The sequence below is a fragment of the Mirounga leonina genome, unplaced genomic scaffold, assembly GCF_011800145.1.
Source record: "Mirounga leonina isolate KUSES-001 unplaced genomic scaffold, KU_Mleo_1.0 Mir_95, whole genome shotgun sequence".
Taxonomy (NCBI): domain Eukaryota; kingdom Metazoa; phylum Chordata; class Mammalia; order Carnivora; family Phocidae; genus Mirounga; species Mirounga leonina.
In genome coordinates this window covers 11,291,251-11,317,580 of record NW_023270865.1, presented here as the reverse complement: position 1 = coordinate 11,317,580, position 26,330 = coordinate 11,291,251, and the positions used below count along the sequence as shown (strand labels likewise).

Sequence of the window (26,330 nt, the reverse complement as noted above, 5' to 3'; positions counted from 1 at the left end):
CCTGTTGGGCAAAAGAGCCTCCCCCAGCCCGGAGCGGGAGGAAGTAGGAAGGCTGCTACAGGTGGCCAACAGAAGCCTGACGGGGAGCGGGATGGTGCGGTGTCCCACCCACGTGCTGAGACCTTAGGGCTCAGAGGGCCTAAGAGGGTTCCTGTCCCTGTCCCCGACAGGGAGCCCAGTAGCCCAGGGTAGGAGGCCCTAACACAGGGAAGCACACCTCCCTTCAGAGCTCAGGGCCCGCATGGCTGCAGAGGTGGGAAGAGCAGGGATGGAGAGGAGGGTTGGGCAAGCTGCATCTCCCAGGGACCTTCTGCTGAGACCCCAAGCTCCCTCCTCTGCTTTTTTCTATCTGGCCCTTGGTTTGTCCCATTTACAGGACTCAGGGCCATTTGCAATTATTTTGTCTGGTTACTTGTGTTTCTCTTCCATCAGACAACAAGCTATTTGAGGGCATGGACTGCCTGTCTGGTCTACCCCCGCGGCCCCATGCCGAGCACTGAGCACTCAGTGTGTCCGCATTGAGTGGAGGAGAATAAGACAGTGGGAAAGCTTTCTGCTCTGGTCTTATGACAGTTATCCAAATCTGTGTCCCTTAAAGTTGTACGTGGTCCTAGGAAAGGGGGTACACAAAAATTAACAAAGATAAAATCTTCTCATCATGGTCACACAGAGATGTGTGCAAGCCATCAGCCACTTCAGAATGCAGGCAGTACAGGGATGGAGTGAACTTTTAAAAGTTCTAAAATGTCTTAGGCAGTTTTCTAAATATTTAATAAACAAAGGATCAGGACATGTCATTGCTGAAAAGGAAACAGTTTATCCGCATGACAGGTACGTGCATCAGCACAAACACACATTACCTTGATGCTGTTCTTAAACAGGAATCCTGGCATCGAGAAGCCCTTTTTTTTATCAAGTGGTTCACTGAAAATGACGATCTGCTCAAAGAGGAAAACCCGCCTCTCTTTACAGCGAGGCAGAAGTCCCGAGTCTTGGTCTGTGACCAAGAATGTGTCCTGCAAGAGCAGCTTGCCCTGGGCAACAATTTTACCCTAAAAGGGGGGGCAAAAGAAGAGGAGAGAACATTTCATTCTAAGTCAAAATATCTGTTTTGTTCTCTTTTTTTTCTTGTTCCCACAGAATGTGTTTTTCTTCTTTTAATTTATAGAGCTTAAAAATTTCATTTATTGTAATGAGTTCTTAGCCCCAGATGGGATAATCATCTAGATAAAATTCTTGCCAAACTCTGTGTATGTCTCTGGCCTCAGTTATAATCAAAGACAAAATGGGTTGAAAGTGTGTAGTTCACACTGGAGCAGGTTCTCGAGGCACAGACCCTGGGCCCAGCTGTGTTGGCGCCCCGGCAGGACCATTAGAAATGCACAGGGACCCGTGTTTTCAGAAGCCGTCCAGGAGAGTGTGTGTGCGCTTTCCTGAGAACCACAGCACCAAGAACTGTACACTCTAATTCTCTGGTAAAAGAGTAGAAGAGAAAAGCAAAAACGTGTCCCCTTTCTTTACTCAGTAGTTGAATTTGTACAAATTCTGAGTATCTTTAAGATACTAATAGGACAATATGTAATATCAATAGTCTGGCAACTCATAGAACCGTTTGGCAGACGAACAATGGACACAGTGCGCCTGAAGTCAAGCTCCCAGGGACGGTGGACGGGCAGGGCCCCCCTGCTTCCCACCACCTGCCAGGGAAGGCGGCTGTGCCACTACAGGATCAGAGGGCCCACGAGTCACAGCCAAGCCCCGGCAGGCGCTGGGCTGTGAGCAGAGGGAGGGCCTCAAACAGCAAATCAGATGCACGGAAAGAAGTTGAAAGAAAATACCAATCAGGTTCAAGAACAGTGAGAGGAGACAGAAAGTAGGCAAAAAGGATCAGCTTTCTATGTGTGCAGGTAAGTGATCGAAGACCGAAGGAAACGAGGGAAGCCGGAGGAGCAAGTTTAAAGGGCTGCAGCATTACGTCAAATCCCTGCAGCCGCCCCACATTCATCATGTCGTTGCACCGCTTGGGGACTATGCACATGACTTCCACGGCTCTCTGGGGGTGGGAGAGAAAGCAGAGCCGCTGGTCAGCCCCCCGGGGAAAGCTGCCGCCCTCGGCTCACCGCCCCCTCCGCTTCCCCCCAGTCCCGCTCCCCCCCTCCCCGGGGTGCGGAGGGCACATCCAGGTGCAGGACAGACCCCTCCCAGGGACAGGCCCCTCCCGGGCAGGCTGCTCGGGGGACACTGGAGACAGGGGTGGGAAGGATTAAGTGAGGGGCCTGGGTAGCACAGGGTGGGCCCAGCGGGGGGATGTAAGTACCTCTAATTCTGACGTATCCAGGCTAGCTTTTTTGGAATACTTGAGGAAGTCCTGCAAGGAGCACAGAGAGAAGGACATGATAAGGGTGATGATCACAACAGCAGCTAACCTTTTTGCTCATTCCTGATGTGCCAGGTGCCAGGCCAGGCATCTCGGTCGTATGTTCTCATTGCTTTCTCCCGGTAACATGATGGAAAGATATCCTTAGGAGGATTTCGAGCTACAGCAGAGCAAAGTCAACCAAATCTAAGCAGGTATCGGCTCGTCTTTTACTCCAAGACAGCTCTGGGCTCTGTGGATGCCCGGCTTCTAAGTTTTATATCCGAAGCACTCTCCACATATTTCAACACTCACTCTCATCATGGACAACTGTGTGACTCTGCCTCTAATTGTGCTTAGGAATTTAAACCAATCAACGGCGTCTGAGCTCTGAAATTTTAATTTCACGCAGGACCCCCAGGAAGATGAGAAAACTTGCAAGGCCGAGAGAGCCGAGGAAAAACGATTAACATTCAAAGGTCTGTGATGGGGAAAAAAGTTCACTTCAAGTGACATTTTGATTCAGAACTTGATGTAAATGAAAAATTGAGAAAGACAGTACAAGGCACCTTATTAGATTTTAAGAAATTTACTCTGAAATATTTAAAATCAGAAATCAGAAGACCGCTTTAGGTTTTTTATAGGAAAGATTCCCCTCCCCTGCCCAATCATCCCTTCCCCTCACCTATCCGGTCCTCTCAGCAAACAAACCGCCGACCCCGAGTCTGCGCCCAAGTCTGCGCCTAGCAAATCCTCACCTTCAGTAGCAGCTGGTACTTCATGATCCTCTGCACTGGTTTGATTAACAGATCTGTGAGCTGCAGCCTGTGGCCCAGACGCTGCTTTAAGTCCTGTGGTTTTAAGGGAGAAAAGAAAGATCTGTAAGTGCTGCCTTTCAGAGGACAATTGCTGAGTCCCTGTGACGGTCAGAAATGCCAAGTACCCGGCACGGAAGGCGGGAGAGGCGTGGGGTGGGGCAAGGGGCCTCGCTGCACAAACATCGGCCAGGGCTCTGCCATTTCTCAGAATGGCCTCTTCCAACCTTCCAGGGCGGTTTTCAAAATAGCCATTTTTTTTTGCTTGTTTAAAGACCTTCTTTCACTTGCTTTCTTTTATTCATATAAACACATGCTTTATTTTTAGGCTGAGAGTTTAGATCATGAGTTGTTCTGAATCTGTAAAGAGGCTTAAGTTCAAAACCTCTTAAAAAACCCCTTATTTTAACAATGACCCCAGTCTTCTGAAGGTTAACAGATACACAATCATAGACTAAGAATTCATACTCATTTCTCTGATTTATAGGAACGGATTGCTTAGTTCCTGGGAAACATGATATTTTAGGTTTTGGACATCAACTGTAACAAAAGATTCAGAGAAATACTTTCTTTCTTGGGTCTTACCTCAAAAAAGGTATCAATGTATTCTGAGACAATGTGCTCAGACTTTGGTTTATTTTGACAATAAACTATATACATGTGCAACCTTCTCTCCTAGGAATGAAAAAGGCAAACAGAGGAGTTAAAACAATCAGAAGTTCAATTAGAATATAAGAGCACATACACATTTCAGCACATTCATAAAGGAAATCTTCTTCAAACAAAACTGGTTTAGGCCCATGGGAGCACATTCCAGATGTAGGACTACGTCAGCATTCTGCTTTGTGGCTCCGAAGACAGTCTTTTCCCCTTGACCCCTCAGGTATTTCAAACCCCTCACTTCACCCGGCAAGTACAGGGGCAACAAGAGGACACGGTTCTTCGTATTGAACAGAGAATTACTGCCACCCCTCCAACTGGCCCAGTGCTCTAGGAAGCCTTGCTGGCTTTAGCAGGGAAGAAAAAGCTCTTTGACTGCAGGTGCTGAAGGCAGGGGAAAACGTACCTAGTGAGCCATCCCTTCATCCAGTGATCCTCTAAGTGTGGTGTACCCACCCCTGGGGGTCCCTGTGGCCTTTCAGGGGATCCAGTGGGTCAGAACTATTTTCAGACTAATGCTAAGATATAATTTGCCCCTTTCTTTGTGCTACCATCTCAGGGATGTGCAAAACCAGCAAATATTGGCAAATATTCACCCCTGCACATTTGCAGAAGACTGCCAGTTTCACCTCAGAATGTTCTGGATGCAGTCATAAAAATCCATTTTATGAAAACTCAACCATGGAGTGTACGTCTTTTTAACAATGTTGTGACAAAACAGAGGTCCTCATAACACTTCTGTGGCATACAACAGTTGTCTCAAGCAGGCGCACTTGTGACACTGAGCTGTGGGCCAAACTGACTGCTGGGTTTTGTGGGCTGCCATTTTTACTTGAAAGAAGGATGGACACAAACTATATTTATACTTGGGTATCTGACAAACATCTTCTTGAACATGAACAAAAAGTCTGTCATTTCAAGGCAAACTGGCAGTATCTGTTGATAATGAAACTCTGAGCTTTCCAGTTAAAGATCAGAATTTTGGAAAACAGGGTATCTGCCACTGTGAACTTGACAATACCTAAACACTGGCCTAAAGAGAGGGCTGGCGATATTAACAAATCCGATTTTTTGATAATGTGTAACAAAATGTCTCAGCATCTGGAAGATCTGTCTGAACCGGGGAACCACTATTTTCCAACTGACCAAGCGCTATTTCACAAGCTGGTGCAGGGCTGGACACCTGCAGGTGTGAGGGGCCTCAATGTGTCCAGTGAAACAGTAAGGCACAAGTCTGCTACAGAGCTTTCCAGATTCCATGTGGCAGCTAACCTTTGAGATGGTATCACACAGTCGAGTTCCGGTGTGGTATCTCAGAAAGCTACCCATAATTACCTGAAGAGAGTATTAAAATACTTGTTCCTTTCCAACTCTCTACCTCTATGAGGATGGATTTTTTTCATATATTTTAACCAAGAAACCATTCCACAACAGAATGAATGCAGAAGCCGATATAAAAATCCATCTGTGTTGTATTAAGGCAGACATTAAAGAGATCTGCAAAAATGCAAAAACTCTTATCACTAGTTTTTTTTTTAAAATGCAGGAATTTTTCCTAAAAAACCCATTAATGTTAACACACTTATTTCAGATACACACATGTATTTGGCTACTACATTAAACCTACTGCATGTTTAAGTACATCACCATCTTCACTGAGCTGTCTGCCCGCAGACATCCCCAAATGTTCCTGCTTCAAGTTTGCCTCTGGTCCCCCTTCTGACCACTCTGTACCGTGCTGAGCTCCACAGCCGGCTGGGGCTAGGTGACCGGGAGAGCCGATCATTCATGTGCAAGAGTGTGGTTTAATTCCAATTCGCTGACACTGCACGGTTTGGTTTGATTCTTAACATAAGCACTTTTATAAACAACCAGTGAGTTCTCCTTTAATCTGAAAAACCAGTCACTAAACATGACAATATCAGAACAGAATATAAATAATGTTATTGTACTGACATGTTTAACAAAAAGGGATCCTAGTTTTTCTGGATCTTCAAGGCACTTCTCCAACTCTCCTAAAAAAAAGCTGAAACGAGAAGAGAAATGTTAGAGCCGTTTCCAATCTGGCCTTCTGATTTTTGTCAAAATAGTCTGCTGTGACATGAGCAACCGGAAAGTGTCAAGTATATACTTCAGAAATACAGTGTTCACAGAAAACATTTTGTTAGGACAGGAACCAAGAGAGATACACAGGTGAAAAAGACAAGGCAGAATGAGACCATCCCTAGACTGGCGACCTTTTCTTCTCTTGGACAATCAACATTTTTGTCTCATTTTTCTTAAGGACACAAGCAATAACATATCACGACTGAATACAGAGAAAAAATAAAAGTTTCAACACGATTGGTCATTTTTATTTCTGAAAACTAGAGTTTCATATATTTTATGGTAATTTTTAAGAGGCCCAAATTGGATAATAATCGATATAAAATACTGAATATATTACCTGTGCTAGTTTTATAACATTTTCCCAAATACTAGCCAACGTCACCTCCAGGTTATGCGTATCAGCTCCCACCGAGACAGAAATCAGTTGTAACCACAGCAACACGAGGGCTGTGGGACACCTGCTCTGTATCTCTTCTGGGCTGCAGTCTCCAAGACGCATGCTCCCTCAGTCATCACTTAGCTACATGGATAGTTATGTCTGGTATTTTATTAACCCGCAAACCAGCATATCCATTAAGGCCATGTTGAATTTTCTAGCACCTGGGGTTTTCTTACAGCTCTGCACACACTGTGGCGGGCCCCATCTCCAGGTGCAACTTCTCTGTCTGGTTAACCCAGGAACACTGTGCTGTTTTCTCTTCCCATCCTGGCTTCACAACCAGACCGAGGGGTGGCAGACTATAGAGGAGCACCAAATACCCCTTTCTAAAATTAGATTCACAGATTAGTCTACAATCAATAGAGCTATCAGTCAGGCTGTGTCTGAAGTTGGTCCTTCGTTTATCTACGAGTCTGACTGAATTAGACATTAAGGGGGATATGAAAATGATGACCCCGTACCTGGGTTCAAGGGTTTTACATTCTATCAGGACAGATAAATTTAGAAATAATAAAACACTACTATATACACACCCTGCTAACCCCTCATATCTGCACAGTACTTTATAGTTTCAAAAGCACATTTACGTATGCTATCTGCAAGGAGGACAGAGCACATCTGATTGGAGTGATGAGGCCTAATGGAGAGTGATCATTTGACCTGGGCTTTGAAGTGGATGGGAGCGCACTCCCGGCCATGGGGACAGCGATGCACATAAAGACAGTGAAGTAGGCACCCTGTACAGATCAGAGGAACAGAATAGGGCCGCTGGAATACTCCACAGTATTATCAGTGGCTGGCATTAAGCAATCCGCAGATGATTATAGATTTTTTAATTTGGAGTTAGGTGACCCGAAGGGGCTGATGTGCACCAGCCCCCACGTGAACCTCCTGGTTGGGATGGGTGTGACAAGGTGCTGCGGTCAAATGTGATTGTCATGTGCAGTCACGTCTACGGTTTCCATTAAAATGCCTCGAAACAACAGTATCTTCAAAACTCTCTAATAGTAATTGTACTATTGTGTCAAGAGGCGGCTGCAACTCTAATTAGGAACATTTACTGAGGCTTACTCTACACGTAGATGGTATTCTAAGTGCTCTGCATGTATTAACTCAGTGTCTCTTCACGAAAAACCCCATGAGGGGGGTGGGTAAGACTCTGACCCACACTGCATAGAAGGAGAACGGAGGCACAGAGACGGGAAGCAAATGGCTCGAGGCCAGCACTGGGCTCTGAACCCAGGCAGTCAGGCTTGGTGCTCGTGTGTCCAGCCACCCCCACGGGTGCTCCCTGGATGCACCAGCAAGCAGAAGAGACTCTTCCCCCCTGCCATGACCTGCTACCACAAAACTCCCTGAAAGACTGATGTATTCTAGAGAGAGTACACCAGCAGGGGGAGGGGCAGAGGAGAGAGAATTTCAAGCAGACTGCGCTGAGCATGGAGCCTGATGTGGGGCTTGATCCCAGGACCCTGAGATCATGACCTGAGCTGAAATCAAGAGTCGGACATTTAGCCAACTGAGCCACCCAGGTGCCCCGATCAGTACTTCCTCTGCACCAGCTACCTCTGGGAGGCCACACAGGTCATAAAAGGAGACAAGCCACTGCACGGCCTTTCCCATTTGCCCGACACAACGCAGTTTAGCAAGTGATGATGCTGTGCACACTCTCATGCATGGCAAGTGTCTTACGTACTCTCTGTGCCAGTCATAAATCTGATGGATATTGCCAAATACAATCTTGTCCTTTCCTTTCATGTCATCAGGAACACCATCTTCCTTCATAAGAGCCATGTAGCCCTATAATTGAATATTTAAGAGTAAGTTTGCTTCACTGACATATTTGGATCAAGTAATAACTTACGGACTAACAGTCATAAAGAACAAAACAGACACATGCACTGTCTCATAACCCAATATTTCTTCAAAAACAGATAAGAGCCCTGTAGGAAAGAGTCCTGCATGGCCCTTGGACTGTACGGCCACACACACTGCCATGATTTTCTCTCCTTGAGCTGGTGGCCTTCATAGATCCAAAGTCTTCAAAGGAACTGAAGACATTTAAATGTAAATGGTTTCATAAAACAAATCATCTTAGCAGCTTGTAAACATTAAGTATTTGGCCAGAAATATATTTTCTCTGTTCTTAGGATAAGAACATAAACAGATTTCCTTTTCTTTTTGGATTATTTACATAATTTGTTAAATAAGAATTTAACAATATTCTTTCCATAAATTGATTTTTTCATAACAGTTGATTAAATATGTTGCTAAAATGTCATTTACAACTTATCTTGAGTGGGATTCAGCCTATACACTTCTCTCTTAAGTAATTCAAGTTACTTAAATTGCAGAAGCATCAAGCATGCTAAATCTTTTGTTACACAATTAACTGTGAAAGCTGTTACTTCTAATGGAATGAACACCCCAAAAGTACTGTCCTAGATGAATTTGTGAAGCCGAAAGAATAAGCGGTAAAACTGTATTAGTATATACCGTAATACATATATACAGTATAAAAACAGCTTTTTGAGGAGTTGAGTTTATAAATATGATTATGCCCTGAGTTTTAATGCCAGGGAAAAGCCTGGAGAGGGCCCTTGATGCAGTATGAAAGGCCATGGTTCTCTTATGGCTACACTGTGTGTAGCAACTTCAGGGCCATGAAGATGGTGATGTATTTGTTCTGTGGAAAGTATAAGCAAATGGCCTGCTGTAGCCACAGACCAGCTCTGAACCCAGGTGGATTCAGGATGGAACTGAAGCCACAGTTGGCCAAACTGACTTCTTCAACCAACGATGTTCTCATTTCTGCGAGGATATCCATGTTTGTAAATAATCAAAGGCAAGATTCCCGTGTCATAAATACAATCGCTGGATATAATTTAAAAACTTAATTATAAAAAAAAGTGATTATGTCAAAGATACACTATGTGAAAAAGAAGCAGTTAAAAGTGAATACAGATGAAGATAATTGGCTAAATTTCATTTTCCTGAAACTTGATTTTCTTTTGGGGGGGGGGTGGTGTCAAAATGTTTTTAAAGCTTTTGAGAAGTTTATCAGTGTTGAACTGTCAAACATGATACTCCCTTCACAACTCTTGGGGCTGATACAAGTTATTAAATCTCTGAAAACATACCTCAACCACACAGCCAAGGTCCCGCACATAGTCACGCTCTGTCTCCACGAGTTCTTGCAAAACATAGCTGGAAAGAGAGGGAAAAATGAGTGTTTACAATCCAAACACTTTTCATTTTCTGAATGAATTCTTTAGCACTTTGCTTTTGTCATGTCGGACTCCCACTGGGATTGTACTGTAATATATCAAACTTGCACAATTGGGTCTCCAATTCCTGAGTGTCCCAAATCACTTACAGGTTCATGTATGTAACCCACAAGAGCTGTGGACTATGATCACATATATGGACAATCAAGAGAGGCTTGGACATAACTTTGTTATAAAGGCATGACAGTAAAAGAAGCAAGTTTGTTTTGTTCTCTTTTTAAATGATTAAGTCATTTTAAGCTTCACTGGACCTACGACAAAAAACTTTAACTCAGATGTTTAAAGCTTCGGGTCTGATCACTCATCCAGAAGTGTTTCTGAAGGCTCATAACTGTTTGCAAGGCCTCTCTGATAAGAGAAGACAATTAGTTGATCCACCTCAGCTGGCATGAAAAGGGTCTGTTGGTCTGCTCATCCATCCAATTCAGCCAACACTGGCCAGGCCTCTCCATAAGCCCGCCATCATTCTAGGATCCAGAGTGTCGGGATGGAGCGCTCAGTAAAACCGAGTCTCTGCCCACACACAAGAATTTCCTCTTCTCCAAAGGCAAGGTTAAAACCTTTTGTAATATTTCCCAGGATTCTCTTTTTTCACTGTAAGCGGCTTTACTGGAACTGAGAAACACTACCACTAAGGTTATGTTAAAAAAATATTCAAGTTTTCGGGACTGTATCTGATTTTGCCTTCTTTCCTTCACAAGTCCGTATATAATAGAAAGCACAGGAGTTTCTCAGTAGAAGTGACAGAAGATATTCTTGTATCATTCTTATTTATAAATAAAGTATAACACACAAATAACAAAACTGCAGCTATTGGGGAGCGCCTGGCTGGCTCAGTCAATACAGGGCAGGCCCTCCTGATCTCAGGCTCATGAGTTTGAGCCTCATGTTAGGTGTAGAGCTTACTCAAAAAAAAAAAAAAATAGTAAAATAAACGATTTCCAAACTCTTAAAAAAAACCAACAACCCTGCAGGTATGGCTTCCTGCACCCTTCTAAGGCTCTGAGAGATTCTCAAAGACATATACAACTACTCCAGGAGCGACCCTGGAGCTACTTGTTGCACCCATCCAGAGACGGATCCCTGTCACATTTGTGAAGGTGACAGAGACAGGAGGAAAGCTGACCAATGCTGACATGGAAACGTCTCTTACTGCCGTCTCTTTAGAGAGCTGGATTTCCTTTCTTCCATCTCATCAATGGGCGAGGAGGAGGACAGGAGGGAGTTGTCTGAAGGGTTGAAGGAGGGGCTGCTACTGTCTCCCTGGTCAACAAGGAGCGAGCTGGGGCGATCCTCCAGTGCCTGAAAGAAAACCAGACCACCAGTCACGTTTCCTGCCTACAGTCCAGGAGGCTGGAATTAGGATTAGGAAACCTCGTTAAGTCAGAAAAGACAGAAGTCCTGATGGTAAAATCAGAAGATCTATGTTTGTGATATTACACGGTATTCGTAACAAAAACCTCCACTATTAACATAAATATTGAGCAAGAGTAGCTTGATAAACGAGGTATGTTAGAACAAAAAGGACAGTGAATTTATACGCATTAATAAATTCTATTCCTTATAATCAGATAATTAGAAATAACCCAACTTGTTTCCATCACAGCACTGCCCCCATTTCTGGGTGTTATCAGGCATTCCACAGGTAGCCATTTTTTCGCAGTTATATTCCTGCCAAATGACAGCAGGACCATTTCAGAAGTGTGTGGAAACTCCTCCATCATGCCAGCCTACCCCAGGCACATCGCCCGTGTCCCCTACTGGTGGGCTATGCCACAATGTCGGCGATCTCTATTTTAGTTTAGACAGGGTGGGGGCTATTCTTGATTATCTGGATACTTGCAACGTCCTTCCTCTCTTCTGTAGGAAGCACTTGTCATGCTGCCTCGACGACGTATCCTAAACTCCCTCTCCTCCACTGGAGTTTAGTTTCCATGAGTGACTGTCTTCAGTGTTGTATTCCCTGTAGAACCTTGAATGAAGCTTTGCAGGTGTTCAACACATCTAAGATGAATACTGACTTCTGTCCCTAGACTAATGTGACAATGATTAGCGACTGCTTACTTTCTAGTTGGTACATATTAACTGTGTTTCTTAACCTGAATTCCCAAAGCTCCAAGGGGTATGGGTTATAGTTCTTTCAAAATTTCCAAAACACCCAGCTGGATGACAGGTATGATCAAGAAGTATTTATCTAGACGGGAACTGGGAAAATGTGATTAACTTACCTTCAAACAAAAAGCTCAATACAAACTGCAGGAACACTTAATATTTCGCCATCAAATCAAAACCTCTAATGCTTGTCCAACTGTTTCCCCTTAAGAGCACGGACCAATGCTGACCTCGTCACTAAGCACAGCTTTGAGGACACAAAGTCTGTGCATGTAGTTTTGTTCACCAAACCCACGGAGCATGGAAACACACCAACTGCTGCACTTATTTGTGAAAGATAGTCAGGGAACGGGGTTTGATGAGAAAATAGCACTCTTATTTTGAAATAATTAGCTATTGGCCTTTACTGGAAGCAAACACTTTGCAGGAAGCCGCATGGCTTGCTTGGTGCTCGTGGATCACAGCGCTCTTCTACGGGAGACTGGGGTCTGGAGGAGGAGGGGAGGACGCTCTGCACTGTCTTGGGTCTAGATTTGTGAGGAAACAGCTGATGCTCATTAGATTCAGTTCTGTTCTTTTCAAGGGTGATAAAAAAGAAAGAAAATAAAGATGTCTCCAGATGTCCCTTCACACAAAGCAGCGAGCAAGGAGGCCAAGCAGTGGACGTCGTTGGTGTCAGCTGGTGGGATGGTTGTCTGGACTGCCAAGGGTGTGGACGGGAGGCGTGGACCGGATAAGCCTCGTGGAACCAGAATTCCTGAGACTTCACAGATTTGGGTGAATTACTTGTGAAGTCCCGTGGGTTTGGCGGTGTTCTGTGGGCAGGTTCTTGTCAACTTGCTCTATTCCTTGGATGAGGACAGGTCTGCACAGATAATCCATCTCTTCTAGGGTTAGTGTTGGTAAACTGTATTTTCTTAGGAAACTGCCTGTTTCATCCAGATTCTCCAATTTACTTTCAAAGACCTCAAAAAAAGTGTTATGATTATTTTAACTTCTTCAGTTTGCCCCTTCCCATATAATTCCTAGTTGTGTGAAATTGTGCTTCCCTTTCTATTTTCTTGAGAAGATTACCTGATGTTTATTACTTATTCAAAGAACAAATTTTTGGTTTTATTTATTTTTCTGTTTTTCTATTTCTCAACTCATTATTTCTGTTGTTTTTCTAGTATGTTGAGGTAGATGTTTATTCGTTTTTTCTTTCTCATGTCTCCTTTTATATTTAGATGAACAAAGAGGAGAAAACCCCAAAGTCAAGTGCAAATGGTCACTGTGGCTGTTGCTGCCAGTGCTTGGGAAAGACGCACATTTCCCACACCGCTTGGACCTGGGATGTGGCGGTAAGGGAGAGGAGTGAACCCCAGGAACTAGTTTCCAGGGTGGTTTTATTTTTCAGATGGACTTTGCAGGTTTTATGGTTAGGAGGTTCAGTTCCCCAAATATCATACTGTGTAATAGTTGAACAACTTCTTCCCAGGCCAGTAAGTTAGTATGTAGCTTTTGAAGGACAACCAACTCAGTGTTCGAATTCTATTATGAAGGCCCTATAGCCTGAGAGGTCACCCACAAGAAAACGAATGCAGATGACCAGGGACCTATAGCACATGGTAAACGTGCAGGACGAACTTGGGGTCACATGCGCAGGACAGGTGAAAAGAGAGTAAAATGATTCAGAGGTTTCACTGACTAACAGCAGTTCTCCTCTGACATCAGAGGATTAGTGACAGGAAATCAACACAGAGCAATGTTTCCCTTGAGCCAGAAAAAGAGGGCAGAATCTAGATTACATTCCATGGACACTGACGATGGGATGAATCCGGCATGAAGAGCATAAACACGGTCCTCCAACAGCACAAATACGCAAGCACTAGTGATTGCCCACGTGGATGGAACCTTGCTGGGAGCTTAGCAAATAGTCCTTATGCCGAGTTTACAGCTGAAGGACACAGGCTCGGAGAGCCCGAGTGTAAGCAGCAGTGTTTGAACACGAGTGTATCTGACTCTGAAACCTATGCCCTTTCCACGATGCCAAGAGCTTTATGCCTGTTAACTGAAGGAGAAACCTGAGTAGAAAGAACTGAGTTTCAACTGGTAAAGTTTAGTGCCTTGGAACTGAAAGGAAGGAATGAAGCAGTAAGAGCTAAAGAAACCATGTCCTAGAACTCCTCTCCATTTCAAGTCCATGTGAATTAATGACAAACGAATCTCAACCCACTTCGAATTGAATGCAATTCCAACACTGGCAGAATGATGATGAGCAGGCTGACAAAGGGCACCTCATAACCTTGCTTGGGAAAACTATTTCAATTATTAGACAGAATGATTTTAATGATCATATAATTGAGGAGTATGAATGACTGTTTTTAAAATGTTTAAGGATGCTTGAAAGCTCGCAGGGTATAATTTAAGTATCCTTTGTTTAGACCATCAATCAAGTAGTCTCAAAGAGACAGCCAGGATGTGGTTTAGCTTAGTTCAAACTGAAATGATCCCAAACTCTCGACCAATGGAGTCAAGTTCTTAGGTTTTCTACCAATTACTAGCAACTTTCCTGTCTAACTTCCAAGCCCATCGTGTCACTTTCAGAGCATGACTACCTGGGAAGAAATTCCAATTATGGCAGAGTGAAACAGTCTGAATTTTTCCTGATACAACTCCTATTTGGCTGAGTCAACCACAGTTTCACTAGCAAATGTGGTCAATTCCAGTCTGTCTCGTGTGTCCAGGGTCAGTGGTACTCACAGACAGACAGGCTAACAGTTTCTCTTGCTGTCTCTGATGGGTAGAATGATCAGATGATTAAAAAAAAGATCAGATGATTGATCAGAACCTGTCTAGGAGTAGAAGAAATGGGGATGATGTAACGTTACCCAGTTAATACTTATTGGAAGGAAGATAAATTTCCAACTTGAAAAAGTATACTCTCTGATCTGGCAATTCCAGTGCTAGAAATTTACCCTACAGATCTAACCACACAGACATAACCACCATGGAGGTTTACAATAGTGCAAAACTGAACACAATTTTATTTTTTTTAATAAATTATGTAGTATAATCAGGTCTCTGCCCCTTACTGGCTGGTTAAGTTTTTAAACTCTGTGGCTTCAGTTCTGTCATCTGTAAAATAAAATGGCAGTAATGTGTACTTACTTCATTAGGCTCCTAATAAGTTAATATAGGCATGGAATAGTGCCTGGTATAGAGTAATCCCTCAGTAGATTACCACTGCATCCACGCTATGGAATACTGTACAGCTATTACAAGGAATGAGGTAAACCTTATGTACTGATGTGAGAAGCTCCTCAAGATTTATTAAGTCTTAGAACTTAAAAACGGAATGAAACCATTTTTGAAAAACAGAGCATGGACAAGCACTCTCCCTTCCCCATATATGTTTGTACCTGCAAAGAAAATGTCTGGAGGGAAACATACCAAACTGATCATAGTGGTTACCTCTGGAAGAGGGACGGGTGGGAGAGGCTGGAGGATTTTTATTTTCGGAGGGGTGACTTTTAAAAGATGTTAAGTAACTTTATGGAAGTTGTAAGATACACAAATGTAAAGGTTGCTACCATTAATGGTTTTCCCATCTCACAGTTAGGAAAACCGAAGAAACACAGAAATTAATTGATTTGAATCAGTTAGAAGCAATGTACACCTATCTAACTTCAAATTAGTATTTTGATTTTGGAGCTTTTATTAAATGAATCCATGTTGACCAACTGGAAATACAGAGGTCACTAAGAAAAGAAAGCCCTTACATAACAGTGCAAGCTCTTCTCTCTTATACACTGTGAATCCGAATGAAAGGTCTCGGAGACCTCGAAAGGAACTATCAAGCTATGGGTGTGTGCCACTGGCCGAGGGCACACCTGCAGACATGAGCGGAACTGACCACACCTGCGAAAATGGTGCTAGCACTGCGGTCAATGTAGGTGCAAGAACGGATTAATCCTGGTTCCTGGAAGGTGCCGCTAACCCCCCTGGATGTCCTGCCTGATAGGCATGTCTATTTACCTAGGCGCCTTGGGCCAAGACAGACAGTCCATGCCAACAGTGTGACTCCTGGTGGGGGCTTTGGGCCACGTGGTATCTTGATTTCTGGAGGGGCAGGAGACAAAGGGGAGCCATGCCAGCAGGCAATGGCTTGTGTATGGGACTAAGCTCAAATAAAAACTCTCAACACCGAGGCTCAGGTTAGTGTCCCCTGTTGGCCAGACTCTACATATGTGATGCGCAACGATGTCACACATCGTGGTCAGGAGAAGTCAGTGCTCTGCATGACTCCACTGGGAGAGGACAGCTGGAAGCTTGACCCTGGAGCCCTCCTGCACCCTGCCCCACGCACCTCTTCCCTGACTGATTTGAATCTGTCCTTTCACAGTAGAAACCACAACTAGGGGTATCACACCTTTTCTGAGTTCTGTGAGTCCTTCAAGCGAATTCTTGAACCTGAGGGTGGTGTTGGGTACCCCAAATGTGCAGCTGGTCAGGAGTGAGGGTGGCCTTGGGGACTCCACCTGTGTAACCTGCCACAGACACATTCTGCAGATCGGAGCATGACATGAACAGGGGCACATCCATCTGCAAGCAGCCGTTACCGCAGCTTCCAAACCTCAGACTTTCTCTGGGAAGCCTTACCATCTTGCTTTTCACGAGTTCTTCAATTGCACTCACAAGCTCAGCTGCACTCGGAGTTTCGGAGCTGGTGGGGCGGACTAATAACCGAGAAGAGGCCTACGGCAGAAGTGAAGAGAAAAAGAAGGGGGAGGGGAGTGCCTCATGTTAGTCACTGGACAGACAGTAAATTCTCCTGCAAGCTCAATCTCTTTTTCAAAGTAATTCCAGACAAAAAGACCACAAGTTTGTCTTTGTTTGCATTTATTTAAAGTCATCCTTTTAAATTTACAATATTCTGACATGAAATACTAAATAAAACCTGTCTGGGATACATGTGGTACACAGACAAAGTCTGTTTTTAATCCTCAGTCATGTAACATCATAATGGTTTTCAAAGAGGTGACTGGGCGCGGGAGATTGCTAACTGTAACTTTTTCAACTGCCAGCTATAGGCTAGTGGCTGAGGAGGAAAAAACACAGAATCTGATCAACGCAAGAATGAAAGGCTTAGGGTCTAACGAGTGATCCTCAAATAACCAGGAAACCGAACAGGATACTAAAAATGGCTCGCCTGTGTTTATGGGGTTAAAAGAAAGAAAAGGAAAGGAACCGGGGGTGCACTGACCAGACAGGGAAGAGGGGGGACAAGCTCACCATTTTCTGTGCCATCCATTTCCCCAATGATTAGTGCAGAGTACAGAAGATCTGTGGCCTCACAAGCTATGAGATGCCATTTACGGCTAGAATCAGGGTGTACAGGGGTTTGACAGGTAAGGAATTTGAGGGAGGGGCTGCTGAATTCAAGTTTCAGTAATTAGCAAACACACTGTGTTTGCAGATTACTTGTGCCATCAATTAACTGGAAACTAGAAGAGGGGTGTAATATGAACCTTGCTTCATATTAAGGACAGCAGAGATGCATGCGACACACGGCTAGCTGTCCTAACAATGCATTTCTCACAGGAGACAGATACGGATTCATACATTCACAACGAGGCTTTTACATGTGTGGATCCAGATATGGGATTTGCAAAACAAATGTTGGTTTGGTCTAATGAAATCTGGAGTATGGGGGGGGGGGGTGAAGAAAACAAAGAAAAAAATTCAAATGGAGAGGTAAGGAAACTGAGCCAAAACAGACACAGAACACAAATCAACGTAATGCTGCAGTGAAAGTTTACAAAAAGAGAAAACAGAACAAAACAAAATATTAGTCACAAGATAATATACTCTCTGGGAATATCACTATAGATTTTTGTAAATGAAGAACTGCTACTGATAATACCCAATGAGGTAACACGATAACCAATAAATGATTTCAGCCACTGAAGTATACAGCACAATCCACTCCTTACATGGAGAAAAACACTCTTACTAGGGGAGTAAGTCAACCAGGCCCCACATCTCACTTTGGCTAACCATCCAGATTTACGAAATTTCAGTTTCCTGCTTTCAAGGAAGGTACAGCTTGGGATGCCACAAAATAGTTTAGGAATTGTCTGAGAAATGACATGTTCCCATTTCCTGGCAAGTCTGCTCTGTGCAGGGGGTGAGGCCCTCTGTCACCTCACCTCACCTCAGCTCCCTCAGCGCCCACCTGCACCTCACAGGCCTCCAAACTCCAGACGCCAACCCAAGCCACATCCTCCAGCCGAGCCCCACAGTGCCACAACGGGGGGGAAGGTGGGTTCCCAGGAGGTGGGAGGTGGCTGCCCACGTTAAGACTAACTCGTGGTTTGCCTCGGCCTCACAGCCGCCCATCACTGGGCCAGGGCAGAGTCCAGGTCATAAAACACAGATAATCCAGCAAATGACTGTGTTAGCACTGAAGAGGGAGTCAGGGAAGGAAAAAGAGGAAGACTGGGCAAAAATGATGAAAACATCTGTTTTATTCAGAAAGCTTAGTTACTGCCCCCCCAAAACAAAAAGAACCAAAAAACAAAAAGCCAAGGCACCCCTCTAGTAATGACTTCATAGCACGGTTTGCAACACCTGGGCCAGAATGCAAGAGGACGTGCAAGCCAGTCACCAGGTTTCTTTTGGATAGTTTAGGGCTCTACAACCGGGATGCACAAAATGTTGGTTTTAGATCTAAACAAACAAAAACCCAGGCCTGGTTTGAAGCTCCACATACACCCAAAGAGGAGATTTATGGTTTTGAACTGATCCCTACACCTTGACACCTATCCCCACATCCCAGTTGATCCTAAACGCTAACATGAGGCATGCTGGACAGAGGGACTGGGCAGGAATACAATCCCATCTGAAAAGAATGCCCATGTGCAAAAACACCTTGCAGGGAGAGCAAGATGGCCTAATGTTCGCGCAGGGATGCGGTCACCAAGACTGCGCGTGATTTCTCGGACTCCTCTCTCAGGGACCCCGGGCGGTACAGTAAACAGAAAATAAAGTTACTTTAAAAGTAACAGTTACTGAAGCATCATTAAAAATGCATTGAATGTATTTATACAAGGGCACATGTATGAGAAACTACACATGTTGGTCTACTGCCTGGTCTAAATTGACTTTGTTATTTGTACTTTCGGGGTGAAAATGGGCAGCACATTTTCCAGGTGGCTGTTCACAGCCCTGGAGCCACCAGCTGCCACAGCGAGGCTGGGGTGCAGTGGCGTGGGCCGCTCACCTTGTCGTCCTGTGAATCCGGCTGGAGCAGGCTGTGTTGCTGGATGGCCATGGGCGGGGGGAGAGGCACGGCGTCGGCCCCCTCCTCCCCTTCTTCCTCCCCGCAGCTCTGCATGCCGGATGATGAGGACTTCGAGAGCGTGCCACTGCTCAGGCCCTCATTCCGGCCTCTCTGAAATCAAACCAATGTTTGCTCATTATATGCTAGGCCCGACTGTCAAGGTCAGATCACAGAGAGGAACCCTAAGGGGTTAACTGGGAAAGTATAGCTGGGACAGGAATGGAGAGGACAGAAATCAAGCAAGCTCTTTCCACCCGATAGTAACTGCTCATCCCCTTCCTGCAATCCAGCTACTTCACTTGCCGACTTGAATGACAGAAGGGCTGCCGCACGTGTCTTCTGAAGGGGTCTCTGCCAGCATTACCCGTTAGGCTTTGAACACCTATCATCTTCAACCCCCAACCCCCCACCCCGGATCAGTTCAAAACTCTGAACCGTTAGTAATTCTCAGGTTGTTTCAGTTCCTCTGGTCTGCTTTAATTTTTGGTTCCTTGCTAGAATAAAATTCACTGAAATTATAATGGCATAAGGAACAATATAACTCTAAATGCACCAGGAGAATCTGAATTTAGTCTCACCTCAATTTTACTCTGCTTTCACTTTTAGAAAAATTGTCAGTTTTATTTCACTAAGAGGACACAGATGTAGAAAACAGACAGATGAGGACATAATAAACCACATACTCTAGTGAAAACCCAGGGCAAAATATGCCCAGGAAAAAAGCAGCAGAAAACCCATGTCTGCAAAATAAATTAAACAATACAAATCTTATCCATTCTGTCTGCCTTTTTCTTTTTGAGGGAGCTGGGTGGGGCTGGGGGGGTGGTCTCAGTTAAAAACTCTGAGGGTCCCTCACTGACACCACCAGCCTGACAGAGCCAGCCTGGGGATCATGAAGGGATTCTGTTCCTTGCAGTATCATTTAAAGCTCCCCAACCCCAAACAAAAAGAAACTTAAAAAAATTCCTGGCTGACCGACAGACATTTATCTTTAATGACATGGAAATAATGAAGCGTTTATTGGTTAGCAAACTGAATTCACTGGGTGCTTTCCACTGAGGACAGACAGGAGTATGAGTATGGGGGGGGGGGGGGGGGAGGAACGCACACACTCCTCCAGTCCTTCCATGTCTGAAGTTGGTGCTTGCCTGCACAGGGCCACGCCATGGTTTAGGGACTGCTTAGACCTGCAGCATCGAATGGCATCCCCCGCTTGTCTGTGGCACGTGAACAGAAGGGCTAGGCAGCACAGCGCCCCGTTCCTTCTAGCAGGCCTGGGGGTGCCCATACCTGGGGGGCTGAGGGGGGGGAGGCACGGAGGCCCACTGTCCTCCGAGCTCTTTCTCAGAAGCCACCACGGGTCCTGCCCGTGTTAACGCGGAGCTGCTATGGGGACAGCTTGTCCCCACCGATCCCAACGGTCTGCTGACAAGGGATTTAAGGAGCAGACAGTCCCAGGGACCTAGGGAAACGGAACCAAAGTAGTGTGTTCACGAGAGGCAGCTATTCCTACGACCGCAGGGGAAACCGGCGGGCCCGGTGGGTGGCCCTGCCTGGTGAACGGGCTCCAGCCGAGCGGGGCTCTGACCTCTTCGACGGTCTCATCCTGCGGGGTGGCCGCGCTGTCGTCCGAGTCCTTCTGCGAGCCGGCGTCGGCGCTCTTGCGGACCTCCCTGCTCTTCTTGTGCTTGTGCGCCAGCTTCTTGACGTGCCCATCGGCCTTCCCGCTGCTCAGCCGCCGCACCGGGCTCGTCAGCCACTTGCGCAGCGTGTTTCCGGGCCGCTTGGGCCCCGGGGAGCTCTGGGCCCCCATCATGTGGGGCTGCAGAGAAGCCACCGAGGCCGGCGGGCTGGCGTCGTTACTGGAGACGGACAGCGAGTCTGGAGGACAAGAGAGACACAGCAGGTTTGACTGAACGGCCCACAAAGAATGCTCCCAACGTCGCCGACAGGCTGTGGCGGCAGAGCCGGGCTGCGTGTGGCGTGCAGGGGGCGCCCAGCTGTGGCTGCCCACGCGCCACCTGCAGGGTGGACCTGTTGGAGGCCGAGGTCCATCTCTCACGCACACACCTTTCAAAGCGGGCCCAAACCTGAGCTGTTCCCAGTGATACTCTTCTCAAGAGGTACTGTTCCCTCCCAAAACCGCAAGGTACCAATGCTGAAGGCCAGTGTCATCACCACAGACTGCAAAGGTCATCATCACTTAAAATACACCCAAGTCTGTACGGATTTGACCTGGTCAGACTTTGGGACAAATGACACCCATCTGGGAAGGTGCGTCAAGAGCAAAGTCAGCGGCTGTGGAAGGGGTAAAGCCTGGCTGGTCTGGGGGAGAGCCAGCCTGTGGCCAGACTCTTGAGCTACGCGGCTGTCCGTATCTCTGTGCTCAACCTTGAGGTGACTTCACGTCGAAATACCAGCAGCAATTAACAAAAACAACAACACATTTTTAAAAGAAATGTGAGGGGAAGCCTTCCTCAAATAACCAAAATGCTTTACAGAAAATATATCTAAATGAATCTTCTCACTGGATCTCAAAAATCTAGTCAACCCTGAAGTGATGATTTTTCAGGAGGAAAAAAGATATAAAAAAGCTTAGGAAACAGTGGCGCTCACCAAATCCATGCAGTTATGAGGCATTACTTCACAAACGGAAAACCGGTGACCCTGGACACTGCGCTTGGCCTTTTCCTGAGTACTTGACTCTAGGGTGTCACCCCCGTGGAATGGAATAAAACGTTTTACACTTTAAGAAGTGGAATGAGGAAGAAGATCATCCACTATGCTTGTTATTTTCTTAAATCTTTTGAAGGCTTAAAAATATATTAAAACTAATCTTGGAGAAGATCCTATCGTACGGACACCTGTATTTGCTTTATTTACCTCTGTGCCACTGGAGACCATCATGCGCTGCAGTTACAAAGCAGGAGCGCTAATCCCTCCCAATCCTGTGATTATACGCAAGAGAGTCCACAGCAGTTTCCCACTCACGCTCCAGATGCTGGGACGAGACAGCGGATCCCTGTCCAACTGCCGTCCCATTCCTGCCCTGGACTAAGCCTTGCACGGGTAGAGAGTATAATCTTCCATAAACAGCAGGATCACTCATTCTTAAAAATCTAGATTTTCTCAGAGCCAGACTTTGGTTTCAAAACCAATCAATACAGATACAGTATTTTGTTGAAGAGTAAAAAACTTTTTGGTCTGTGTGTATATACATACATAAATGTATGTGTATATGTATTTATTCATTTCTTTCTATCTTTAGTTTTAACTTTAAGATGAGAGTCACTACCACGCTTCCCTATCACTCCCCTTTTCCTCAGGTACTGTCTAGAGGAGAGGCAGGAGAGCAGACCACTGAGGTGGTAACATGCGCACTCTAAGTACTTCCCAGAAACCTTCTCAGGTGCTGATTTAGGATAAAGGGCAAAGAGGGAAACAGTGCCCGGGAACTCTTGTGGAAGGACAGTAAGAAAGACAAAAAGAAGAGGAAGGTCTGGATAATCTACACACCAAATGATAATTACTTATTTAATTAATTTTTAAAGATTTATTTCAGATAGAACATGAGCGGGAGAGGCTGAATCTCAAGCAGACTCTGAGCTGAGCACAGAGCCCAACCTGGGGCTCAATCCCATGACCTTGAGATCAAGACCTGAGCTGAAACCAAGAGCTGGCTGCTTAACTGACTGAGCCACTCAGGCGTCCCAATAATTTATTTAATTGAAGTTTTTTTTTTTTTTTTTAAAGTTCCAACTATTAGCAAGAATCTGTGCTAGCCACAGCAGGTGACATTTTTCAGTCATTTACTGTGCTGGGACTCGGAGCCAAGCCCTGTACCTGCCACTGAACGGAGAGGAATAAAACCTTCCTTCGCCCATGGGATCCACCATGCAGTGTTTTCTAGGACCACATAACTATTATGCCAGGCTATGACACATGATGTAAGTGAGTACCAACTCTGTTGGGAGGTTGAGAAGAAGGGGAATCGAGTGGAAGGATCACGGAAGGCTTCGTGAAGGAGGCAGCACTGAAGCTGGCCTTCGAATGAGCTGAGCTTGAATAACCCATGTAACCAAATCATGAGAACATCAGCTCCATGAGGGCAGGGGCCTCATCTGCTTTGTTACCTGCGGTACTCCCCAGGCCTGCCACGGTGCCTGCCACACGGTAGGCACCTATTATCTATCAAACGGAAACATCAGAAATCCCCAGCCTCAAGAAGAAGAGCCAGCTCAATCACTGCCCATATCTGTAGGACAATCTTGTCTTCGATGTACGTTCGTCCAGCTGGATAATGGCACCAGACAAAGGACTGTGGAGGTGGTGCACAGCTGGAGGCCGGACACATCCTGGGCTGGCCAACCTCTGATGAGCTGTCACCGACGGAGCCCACTGTGCCTTGTGTGAGCCGAGGGGGGGCAGGAAAGAGACTGAGGCTCACTTACTGTAATACAACCCAATCAATGCCAGGTCTTCACGTTCCTAAGCAGAATACTCACACATTATGAGTAATGGGGAGCACCACCTGAGCCCACGAACGAACCTCACCTGTGTTCCGTACCTAAAAGTGAGAATTTGAGGGACTGTGGCACAGGAGAGCACATCACGTGAATCCTAAGTGAGATGGGGACACCCACTGGAATTCTGACAGGCTCTGTCCACCAAAGCCGCAGGGCCACTGGGAAGTGGACGAGAGCATGGTGGGCGGGAACGCGGGGCAGTCCCCCGAAGCATAAGGACATCTCCTCCGGTCAGCAGACCCAGCATGCCCTCAGGAGGCATCAATAACATTTTGTGGGAGCCGGCTGGCTTTACAAGGATCACTCCCCCAGGGCATTTTAGCCTTGCCTGGAGAGGAGCTGGTGGTTGTAAAAATGGCTCAAGAACAACGGGAGATGTCATTTTCTCTGTGGGCTCAGCTGCATTGGGTTTGGTTCTTTGCATTTTGGGAAGTAGGTTCAAAAGAGAGTTCCTCCTCACCTGGCAGATCAGGCATGATAAACATGGCCTGGACGTTCCCTCCCAGACCCAGGAAGGAGGCAGAGCTGCCCAAGGCCAGAGCTCACCTGTGATGAATGCTGTTCTGAAAGGGAGAGCAGTTCTCTTCCTGAGCTGCTGTTTATCAAACCACTTAATGACATTGTTTCACTTTACTGGAATGTTTAGGACTTAAAAAAATCTAGCAGCTATTACAAACTAAGAAGAAAATTTTACTGAATTTTAAGTGCATTGTTTTAGATGTTTTAAGTAATCTCAACACCCAGTGTGGGGCTTGACCTCATGACCCAGAGATCAAGAGTCGCATGTTCTACTGATTGAGCCAGCCAGGCGCCCCTATTCAATGTCGTTGAATTTTAAATTTTACCTGGGAAAACAATGTCATTTCAGAAGTCTGTAAAGGTAGAGGGAAACTTTCTTCATCTGTCTCTAGGATTAGCAGATACTTTATCTAGTGCAGGTCTGATACATTATCTTTCCATTTCGTCTTTAATAGTAATGCTCAATTCTTCACCTGTTTGACACCCTCCAAGAAAAACAACAAATTGTTGTGTTTTTTTTTATAATACATAAACGTTTTTACCCAAATCTATGGATTCTAATAGACCATTTTATGCTCTTCACTGGATTGTGACATAATGCATAAATCCGAAATTTGAAAAGTTAAAAATTATTTAAACTTAATATACTTATTAATAGGATGAAATAAAGGGCCTATTTTTTTAGTTAAGTGAAGAAGAGACTTTAACCACTTGACCAACCGCTCTGCTGCAAATTTGAAAGTAAACATGTCCTAACGGTACCTAGTGGAACTAAGGTCTTTAATGCTATTGGGCACGAGGTGAGCATAAGTCACAAAACAAACACAGGGCTTAGAAGGTCTCCTTGGGAAGACCTTAAATTACTGGTCCGCACACAGGTGCCTTTCCCAGAAGAGTTCCCGGTGGCTGTGATGTGCTGAGTCAGCAGTGTCCTGCCCAGGTACAAACACTGCGCAGGCAGGCCCCCTCCTCTCAAACCTCACCTTTGTGCTTGGATTAGACTGTGCATGGCTCAGGCCAGTAACAAGAGTAACCCCCAGATGGAGGGCCCTATGGCCCCAGCTCTGTATAACCATTTCATGCCAGTACTTTCCCAGCTGGGTAACTGTCAAGGCAGGAAGCCAACCGTGACCTTAGACTCCAGGCTTCACGTGGGCAGGCACTGGGTCTGGTTTGTTCACAACTACGTGCCCAGCTGCCAACAGGATGTCTGGCACATCCTCAGAGCTTAGTAAGTAAGTATACGCCGAGTAAATGACAAATGCATAAGTGAGCAAGTCGATTACCAATGACGGGCTAGCTTACCGACTAAGCATATTGCCTGGTAACTTACGTTGACCACAGTGAATGGTCATATCCTGACTGGGTGGTATATACATCAGTTGTAAAGGGAGCTCCAAGTAACATCTAATCTTAGCCAAGTTCACCAGCTTGTAAATCACTTACTTACAAGATGGTAATTCAGAGTGGACTGAGGCTATTCTTGTAATGACCTGCCCTATGTGACGATTTCTTGCAAGGCAGAGGCAGGCCCAGGAGCCACTGGTGAGGGTACTGTGCACGTGAACAGCACCCATCATGCATGGTGGGGGCCAGGGGACAGAAAGAGGGTTCAGGACCGAACCAACCTGAGAAGTAGGATGGAAACTCATTTGTCACTCAGAGAAACTGCATCTGTTCCTGTTTCCACCTTCACTTACTGTGTCTTGCCTTCCCCTCAACTCCTAACTTCTTGGAAGAGAAAAAGACTCAACACTCAGGACCGCTGCTTTCTCACCCCATCCCCAGCCTCCCCACCCCCAAGAATGGCTGCAGTCACATCATGTCTGGTTTGGGGATGTGTGTTCCTCTTTTCAGCTTGGGGAAACTCCACCGATTCAAGGTCCAGAGGGAGGGTCAATTATGCATGGCAGAAGGAATTCTGGATTTTTGTCAAAGGGTCTCAGCCTGAGCCTGGTTCTTCCACTCAACATCCATGACCCCAGGCCGACATTCTGGCGCCTGGATTTCCTCATCGTACAGGGCTACCACAGGATCGCATGAAAGAATGGGGTTAATGAGCTTTATAAACTGTAAAGTGCTATTTACAAAGGTAGGATGGTTGAGGCAACCTTCTCCAGGACTCCTCCATAGTACAGGACTTCCTGCTACACTGTATTTATGCAACTGCGAGCACCCAGATA

At 45.6% G+C, this 26,330-nt stretch overlaps 1 protein-coding gene across 3 annotated transcripts in view; it reads right to left on the bottom strand.

Moving 5' to 3' along the window:
• TRIO (trio Rho guanine nucleotide exchange factor) overlaps nt 1–26,330 on the bottom strand; it is a 222,543-nt gene that overhangs the window by 19,359 nt on the left and 176,854 nt on the right. For all 3 annotated transcript variants that reach the window (XR_004678030.1, XM_034998849.1, XM_034998847.1), the window contains exons 34-45: nt 20,691–20,983; nt 19,043–19,213; nt 16,420–16,515; nt 10,820–10,968; nt 9,520–9,586; nt 8,076–8,179; nt 5,788–5,857; nt 3,757–3,846; nt 3,115–3,207; nt 2,318–2,368; nt 1,976–2,053; nt 861–1,052 (exon numbers count right to left, since the gene is read on the bottom strand). Coding sequence is in view for 2 of the 3 variants with exons in the window: in XM_034998849.1 (XP_034854740.1) it covers nt 861–1,052; nt 1,976–2,053; nt 2,318–2,368; nt 3,115–3,207; nt 3,757–3,846; nt 5,788–5,857; nt 8,076–8,179; nt 9,520–9,586; nt 10,820–10,968; nt 16,420–16,515; nt 19,043–19,213; nt 20,691–20,983 (1,454 nt within the window). In the remaining variant the exon portion in view is untranslated. The remainder of the gene's footprint in view (nt 1–860; nt 1,053–1,975; nt 2,054–2,317; nt 2,369–3,114; nt 3,208–3,756; nt 3,847–5,787; nt 5,858–8,075; nt 8,180–9,519; nt 9,587–10,819; nt 10,969–16,419; nt 16,516–19,042; nt 19,214–20,690; nt 20,984–26,330) is intronic.